This window comes from Alternaria hordeiaustralica, assembly GCF_023758085.1.
Source record: "Alternaria hordeiaustralica strain BMP 2776 chromosome Unknown scaffold_54, whole genome shotgun sequence".
Lineage (NCBI taxonomy): Eukaryota > Fungi > Ascomycota > Dothideomycetes > Pleosporales > Pleosporaceae > Alternaria > Alternaria hordeiaustralica.
In genome coordinates this window covers 52,922-61,475 of record NW_026056826.1, presented here as the reverse complement: position 1 = coordinate 61,475, position 8,554 = coordinate 52,922, and the positions used below count along the sequence as shown (strand labels likewise).

Sequence of the window (8,554 nt, the reverse complement as noted above, 5' to 3'; positions counted from 1 at the left end):
GCTCGACGAACCACGCGGCCGTGACGCGAGGCTTCCAGTGAGTGCCATTATTTTCCGATTTGATAGTTACGGCTGCCACTTCGCGCCCTTCTGACCCGGAAAGTAGCGTATGTCACACAGGTATAGGTACCTGTTAACCGTGGCATGTCCCGTAGGGGCGTGGTTGTTTGTTTCCCAAATTGCGGGGTGGAGTGGCGCAAGGCTGGCAAGGCGGGTTTACGCGACATGCAACCTTTGGCAACCCCATGTTGAGCCTACCTGCCGCGATGAACGGACGCAGATAAGTCATGGGCGAGATTCTGCATGTGGTAACTGCACGATGCCGCTCTTCCAACTGTTTCTGGCGTTCCGCATTATTGGCATGCCTAGAGCGCTCTGATCGTCGGCAAGTCGTGGACTCATTGGTCTGATACAAATTATTGTTGTTGGTGTTGTCTCCCGGGCTTGATGAGGACGACAGCTCGACGTGCAACGATGAGTCCTCCTAGGCTCGAATGTTGTGAAGGAGGTGTGGTAGTGATAGGGGAAGTATAGGCGAGATGTCAGCCGGCGCTAGCGCGAAGGGCCGCCGCGGGAGTCATGGATCCTTGTCGCAACTTTACTTTCTCCAAATCTTCCCCACCACCACCAAAGTCCCGACTTATGACACCCGCTACGGCTTACATATCATAACAATGGCTGACGCAGACGAGGATGCGTCGCACTTGCGCGTACCTGACGCTGCTGACTACGACCCCACAGAGGAAGCGCAAGATTTCCTGAAGCTCGACAAGCTCACGTACGACTTCACATGCCCACCTACCTCTTGTCGCATGGCTGACATAATTACTCAGAGCACAAGATAGCGCACATCCTACATTACCCAAACGCGGCGAAAAGGATTTCGAAAGCCATGAGACGAACCTCCAGCTCGACACACTCGAGGCCTCGCGCCGGGCCATGCACGGCGTCCTCTCGTGGCAGCGCACGCACACGCAAAAGGGCCACATCCTGGCCATGTACGACCCGGAGCGCAACATGGCATGCGTCGACAAGGTCCGCTCACAGCACTTCCAGACGATAGGAACCAATAAAGGCGGAAGAGAATGGCTGTTGCCAGAAGAAGCGTTGTTCTTGCTCGAGCGAGGGACACTGGATGTTCGGTGGCCGGTCAAGCGAGAGGTGGGCGATAAGACAGTATACAGGACCGAAGACGGCGCGCCAATGAGCTTGCAGTCGGCATATGCCGCCTTCATCGGATTCGAAAGCGGCGTCGGTGGAAAGTTGACACTGGAGATGTACAATGTCTACGCAGGACTGAAGAGATCGGGCTACGTCATCTTCAGAACAGGAACCTGGGACCATGATAGAGGAGACGTCGTCTTAGCACCACCCAAGACAGAAGAGAAGACCGAAACAGGACCAGGAAGAGTCACCCGCTTCTTCTCCGACCTATGGCGGCGACTGAGTGAGCCCACATACCACATCTCATCTGAGCAGCTTGCTTTTGGCCCGCTCATCAAGCCCGGCTTGTACCGAAGCTACAACGACGTCTACCGCCTTCTCAAGCTGATACCCACCTACGACCGCTCCGTCCCACCCACCTTCATACTCCCACCTTCGCCAGACAACCCATACCGCGTCCACTTCGACGTCTACCGCACCACGGCCCGATTCAAGAAATCCGCCCGCGGGCCGCCCGACTTCCGCATATGCGTCGTCGACGCGCGCTCGACGCCTATACCAACAGGCGCACAGCTGAATGATCTCATGGCGCAGGTGCCTGAGGATAGGCCAAAGGGCGATGGGGGCCACCCAAACCAGAGACTGAAGCATGGGTGCAGGAATGTGGTGGTGGCGGTAGTGGATAATGGCATACCGAGCTATCTTAGGATTGCCGATGCTCCGTTCGACGAGGTCAAGATTTATGAAAGGTCGGCGCCGAGAGGGAAGGTTGGGGGGAGAGGAAGAGGTGGTGGTAGGGGTAGAGGGAGAGGGAGGGGACGCGGTCGTTGAGCGTGAGCATGCAGCATATGGATACCACGATCACCGGTTACGGTGTGTTGTCGAGACGACTTGATCAAGGGCTTCGCTTCGACCGCAGAGGTCCTCCGCCTAGGAGTCGTCCACGGCGTCCACAGCTGGGCAGCGCCATCTACTCCACCAGGAAATACCTGCGTTCGCATTAACGCTGTACAGTCAGATGAGGTCGTGTTCGACCTCTCCGGTCCCTAGAGGCGCGTCGGAATAGAGTCCTTGGAGCATCCCGTCTCTCTTCCACGCACTCAACTTTCCATTGGTTTCAGCCTTTCTTGGGTGTGCATGTACTATGAACCTATCCACGCAGCTGCCAAACAACGCGATACTACGTGCGTCGTCCGCTGGGTTCAAATTGGAGACATCCACGATCAAGTAGCACCGCGACGGGAAGACTTCCGACGAATGACCTTGGGCCAGACTATAGGTTGGTTGCTGAGGCTTTCAGGCACACCCACTCATGGTGCACATACCACTAGTCAACCTGCATACGCCACGCGCTCATAGCATGCCCAGGTACCTGGTCTTTTCAAATAACGCTATGCTGAGCTTGGACGCAACATCGATTCGAGGCTTCTCGGATCTTGCCGACTGAGCCTGCAAGTTGAGGTATATTACACATGGATGTGTATAGGTGTGTGGAGCCCTGGGCAATGTGCACTCACACAAAACCGATAGCAGGACCCAGATCGCTGGAGAACGTGTGACAATCTGAGCGAAGATACATTGATCGCCTTGAGTAGATTCGCCATCTCTCATGCTCGATAACAGAGGTTGAACAGGCTCTTCCTAGCTCATCCATGGATGTCTACAATATCAGTTCTCCCACAGCACAACGTAAGGCGGGGCCTCCGGAAGACGCATCCATAGTGCACGTATCGCGCTACTCACGCGCACCAGCCCAATCGTCCGCACGGTAGTCGTCCCGCTCCTCATCCTACTAATTCCACGATCGCTACCCAAATGTCACCCCTGCGCCGATCCAAACGTGGAAAGTCGATCAAACGGTTCGCTACGCTAGTGGTGACGATCTATGATACCGTCATGCCGGCGAGAACGAGGCTTCAATCCTACACCATTCGCGCTATCGTCGCGCACTCCTGATTACTCTTTCGACGGTCAGCGCGAAACAAGCTCGACCTGCAATCTGATTCACAGGCGCATTCAATTCTAGGCGCTATCGTCGCACAACGCAGTGCCATGATATCGGCGGCGTGTCTTGTCTGCTCTAGACCTGCAGTGGGACATTTGCAGGCGTTGTGATGAGGGCTGCAGGTCAACAGACAGCTACGGCTTCGATTATGTATTTGTCAGTCACCAAATCCATGAGGGACTGTCTTGTCAAGTGTTCAACCATCAAGCAAGACAAGAGCGCTGGAAGATTGTCGATCAAAGACCCACTTCACCCATGAAGACGTTCCGTCGAATTCAACGGCTGCATCATGGGGAAGAGGACCTTACCCTGTTTGCACATCAGTATCATCAAAAATGGAGATGGTGTTGCACCCTGAGCGCCAACCCCGCGTTGGGCACCATCCCTGGCGAGCACTTATGGTTGCGGGAACTAGTGCTAGCCGTCATAGCACCAAACTTTACATGGTATTCGAGCAAAATCACCGTGCTCGATGGAATGCAAATCGGCTGCTTGGCGCCTTATCGCATCATCAAGCAACCAGGTCGACGGGCCAGCCCTTTGCGCAATGCGCTAGTGCCCGCTTCCAGATCGTGTACTCCACTCAAGCCTATGGCGGAACAGCACCCGTACCTTGGAAGTGCTTAGACGTTGCGACTCAGGAGAAATGCGCGAAGCGGATCGGGTCCGCACCAATCAAAGTTGCCACAAAGCAGGTACCCAGCTCCGGCAGCCTCGCGCACTCCCGATGGCATACACCAAGCGTTCTTCGTGGCCGTTCTGGATACCAGAGTTCTAGATCCGGGGCACGTTCGCGATGAGGAGGGCCAGACCAGAGCAGTAGACTCCAATTTGCATTGCTCGTCGACATCGATCGAGTTCGTGGCTGAGGAGGAAATCCAAATGATGCTGGCCCAAGGATGCTTCAGGGTGACGGCTCTTATCTTGGAGAAAGACATAAAGACGAGCAAGTTCTGCTGTATGAAGAAGGCATCCTCAGCATCTCCAGCTCTCGCTTTACAAGCTTCACAGCTTTACCTTCGCTCTTAATCTCTTGTCCTCCTCGGCATCTCTCTCGCTTCCTCTCTCGCTACCCTTACTCGCTCGGTCTATCATATCAATCAAGATGAAGCTCCTCGCTACCATCACCCTCTTCAGCGCTTTGGCTGCAGCTGCGCCAGTCCTCGACGCACGCGCCACTACCACCGCGAAGACCTCCAGTGCTCTCAAGACCAGCAGCGCAGCGGCCGTCGTCAAGTCTAGCAGTGCGGTTGCAGTGGTCACTTCCAAGACTAGCAGCGCCCTTGCGGTAGCCACTTCCAAGGCTAGCAGCGCAGCGGTCGTATCGAAGGCCAGCAGTGCCGCAGTCGTTTCAAAGGCTAGCAGCGCAGCGCCTGTGGTCTCTTCCAAGGCCAGCAGCGTAGCTGTTGTCTCGTCCAAGGCCAGCAGCGCAGCGGCCACCACGACTACAACTGCACCTTTGCTCGGAGTCAACGTCGGTGGATCTTCCTCGCCCCTTCTAGGAGTCAAGCTTTCATCCGCCACGGTGCTCGCCGTCGACGCCAGCTTGGGAGGTTCGTCAGCCAAAGCGTCTACATCCACCATCACAGCGGCCCCCACAGCCGCTTCGGGTACAGCTCCCACCGCCCTGCCGTCCACCTTCTCCGCCCCCGTCCAGGGCCAAGGCAAGCTCACGCTCGACAACCTGCCCGCTATGCCAGGTGTGATCGACAAGGCCTTCTCTGGTGTCCTCGGTGCCGCCTATGGCCTCAGTAAGTCTACAATGCCACCCACTAAGATCGGAATCGTTCAATCAACTAACACATAACCAAGTGTCTGGCGCATGCGACGCGTCCTACAGATGCAACATCACCGTAGCCGGTACCATCAGCAACCTCCTCGTCGACGGCAACACCTACGGCACCAACACCAGCGTGGTAGCATGGTGCGAGAGTGGACGCTGCTACGGTACCGCCACTGCGCCCGTGACCGCAACTGCTCCTTTCATTATTACCTGCGATCAGCTCAGCGGTACCCAGGTTTGCTCCGCTACTATCTCCGGCGCTGCGAACGCTATCTTCCAGAACGGAAACTCGATTGAACTCTGGGGCTGGGCCACACCCGCCGGATACTGCCAGAATGGCGTTTGCACCGCGTCTATCACGGCTGTTGGTGACCCAATGTACTAAGCAGGATGAACGAATTGGGCGCATGAGATGATGCGATGCAATGAGGGATGTAATGCCGAGGGGGACAAGAGATTCTGTTTTGTGTTGAGGATTTATCTATTCGGGTGTATAGGCCCGCCTAATATCGTGTTTGCTTTGGAGTTCACTTTCATAGCTAGTGAGATGGGCTTAATGCGATATGATCTTTCTTACTCTTGCCTTCACCAGAGTTGGTGTCTTTGTACCTGAACATGAAGTCTTATAGGATGATGGGACGTGGGCGGGTACTGGTTTGACGCCTGAAATGTATCTCTAGTATCTGACCCGCGCGTGATCAGACCTAGAAGACACCTGCTGCGACCGCGTCTCTATGTCTGTGTTGGGAAGCCATGGGGAAAGTGGGACTTGTGTGATAGCGCCGCGCTACGCGCCTTCTCCATCACGTCTCTACCTAGGTATCCAACGGTAGTGCTGGAACCCCCACAGAATTGCAACCGCGTGACAGCGCGAGCACAATTGCAAATAATTCATGCGCATTTCAAATCTGCTACATCCTTACTGGACCAATTCAGTCAGCAGGTTCCGCACACGCTGTTATGGTTTCCTGGTCCCCACTATGGCTCCGCCTTTATCGCAACGGTGAATTCTTCTCGGGGGATTTTGTAACAACGAAGAAGAAAAAGGATTCGATACCCTGCCATCATGACGTAGGTTTCAGGGGAATAAGGCATCGTCATACTTTCCATTTTGACGATTTTAGAAATCCTTCACGTCTGCATCGTGAGGCATTGTAGCCTAAGAGAAGTTGTAGCTTGCGAAGCTGGCCTGCATGATCGTAGACGAACGGGAGAGGACATCGCACACGACCTATACAGTGCAAACAATGTACTTCTCATCGACAGCCTTGCGATCAATGAGTTTCGTTGGATTCCAGAGGCTATCGCTCTGGTGAACCACGACTCATGAGTGGATTCACACAGCGTCCAAAGTGGGTTGATACAACCTCCAAACTGATTCGATACAGCATCCACAGTGGGTTTATACGGCGTTCAGAGTGGACTGGTACGGCTCTGGAAGTGGGCGCATTACTAGGTACCTTGTGCAATGAAGTCACGGATACGCTGAGAATCGAGGACGTTGCCGGACAAGAGCCCACAAAGCTTATCGTAATGAAGACTTTTCTTTCAGGGTCAGCGTTCGTGACGCCAGGGATTGTCAGTGCCTTCGATCAGAGACTGCCGTATAAGTGTATTTGATGCGCCTTGTTTTACGCACTGGACCAACCATTCACAGTAAAGATGCTGTCCAACATATCCATGGACGGACTACCACAAGTCCCATATGCTCCGTCAAACTTGTCCCTGGTATCCATGGCGCAGTCTTTCCCAGCAATGATTGCCATCTTGCTAGGGCTTATAGGCGTACTCTCGGTCGTCGTTAGCACCAGCGGAAAACCGACACATCCGCTAGCAAACCCTCCACGCTGGAACCAGACCACCCTATCAAAACGAATTGAGTTCCTCAAGAACGGAAGGGCAATACTGAGCGACGCGAGGAAACGCTATGGCAAGCAGCCCTATAGGCTGATTGTCGACACGGGCGAATGTCTTATCCTACCTCCTGAGTATGCAGCAACGATCCGTAACAGCATGGATCTTAGCTTTGCACAGGCAATAGAGAAGAACTTCTCGGGACACGTTTCCGGCTTTGAGATGTATGCTGTCTTGCTCCACGAACAAAGACTCGTACAAAACGTTGTGAAGGACCAGCTTACCAAATACCTGAGTAAGAAGCAAGCAGATACGTGTGTGCCCTGAAGCTAACAAGGCTCTTCTAGACGTCCTGACAAAGCCCCTCTCGGAAGAAGCAAGTCATGCTCTCGACGTGATATTCGGCCAAGATACGGGTGAGATGACTTTCCTCTTCGTCTCAAACAGATGATACGAGCTAACCACCTAGCAGAATGGAGAGAAACCGTTATAGCAGACAGCATTCTCCAATTGATCGCCCGTCTCTCCACCAGGGTCTTTCTCGGCGACACCATGTGCCGAAACACCGCGTGGCTCGAAGCTTCCAAGGCCTACACGGTGGCAAGCTTCACCATGATTCTCAAGATGACAGCCCTCCCATCCTCGCTCAAGTTCCTCGTTCCCTGGTTCTCCTCCGAGGCGAAGGACGTCTTCAAACACGGAGCCACATGCCGCGCAATCCTCACCCCTCTTCTCGCCGAGCGTCGAGCTCTAAAAGCCGAAGCCAGGAGGAACGGCAAACCGGAACCTGTCTTCAATGACATGATCGATTGGTTCGAGCAGAAGAGCGGAGGGAAAGGGTACGACCCAGCGCTCTTCCAGATCGCGCTATCTTTCGTAGCGATACATACGACCAGTGAGCTGCTAACGCATGCTATCACCTTGCTGGCGAACGAACCACACTACGTCGCGGCATTAAGGGAGGAAATCGTTAGAGTACTGACAGCCGACGGGCTGACCAAGGCGGCGCTAGCAAACCTCACGTTGATGGACAGCGCGTTGAAGGAGTCGCAGCGGTATAGACCCGCAGCATATCGTAAGTCATCCGGTCGATAACAGGAAATAACCCCAAACTGACCCTGCCCCAGTAACAATGCGCCGTCAAGCCCGACGCACCGTCGTCCTCCCCTCCGGCCTCGTCATCAAAAAAGGCGAGCAGATCGCCGTCGACGGCTTCAACATGTCAGACCCCACCGTCTACCCCGATCCACACAGATACGACATATACCGCTACCAGCGCATGCGCACCAGCACCGACCGCGCCACAGTCAGCCAGTCGCATCTCGTTTCCACCGGTCCCAACAACCTGTCATTTGGACATGGCGCACAAGGCTGCCCCGGCAGGTTCTTCGCTGCGAATGAGATGAAGATTGCCATGTGCCATTTGCTGCTTAAGTTCGATTGGGAGTTGGCTGAGGGGACGGATCTGGAATCGAGGTTCTTGTTTGGCGAGACGGAGGCGCTGTGGAAAGGGAATAGGCTGAGGTTTAGACGGAGGAGGGAGGAGGTTGATTTGGAGGGGTTGGCTTATGTGTGAGTGGGATTGAGGCAGACGTGTAGAGTAGCGATATAGCTGTTAATCATGTGACATCGTGTTGGTGTAGCACGAAAGCGTTGTAGGCAGTATTCCTGGTGATGAACACGAGATTGGATCGGCATGGCAAGAAACATTGCGCAGGGATGACGAAGCGACTGCTGACATCAAGCCT

The 8,554-nt window shown here is 54.5% G+C and overlaps 3 protein-coding genes across 3 annotated transcripts; all 3 read left to right on the top strand.

The window, feature by feature from the left end:
• Window positions 1-674: 674 nt before the first annotated feature.
• On the top strand, window positions 675-2,214 carry J4E84_011068 (uncharacterized protein; the record flags this gene model as incomplete). The annotated part of the gene is made up of 3 exons (XM_049393623.1): window positions 675-778; window positions 834-1,957; window positions 2,051-2,214. 3 exons carry the CDS (start codon window positions 675-677, stop codon window positions 2,212-2,214), a joined length of 1,392 nt encoding a protein of 463 aa, XP_049238662.1.
• Window positions 2,215-4,274: 2,060 nt separating this feature from the next.
• On the top strand, window positions 4,275-5,337 carry J4E84_011067 (uncharacterized protein; the record flags this gene model as incomplete). Its single annotated transcript, XM_049393622.1, has 3 exons — window positions 4,275-4,413; window positions 4,672-4,920; window positions 4,982-5,337. 3 exons carry the CDS (start codon window positions 4,275-4,277, stop codon window positions 5,335-5,337), a joined length of 744 nt encoding a protein of 247 aa, XP_049238661.1.
• Window positions 5,338-6,614: 1,277 nt separating this feature from the next.
• Window positions 6,615-8,382, top strand: J4E84_011066 (uncharacterized protein; the record flags this gene model as incomplete). Its single annotated transcript, XM_049393621.1, has 4 exons — window positions 6,615-7,101; window positions 7,154-7,222; window positions 7,279-7,701; window positions 7,934-8,382. The coding sequence occupies 4 exons, from the start codon at window positions 6,615-6,617 to the stop codon at window positions 8,380-8,382; spliced, it is 1,428 nt and encodes a 475-aa protein (XP_049238660.1).
• Between the last annotated feature and the right edge of the window lie 172 nt (window positions 8,383-8,554).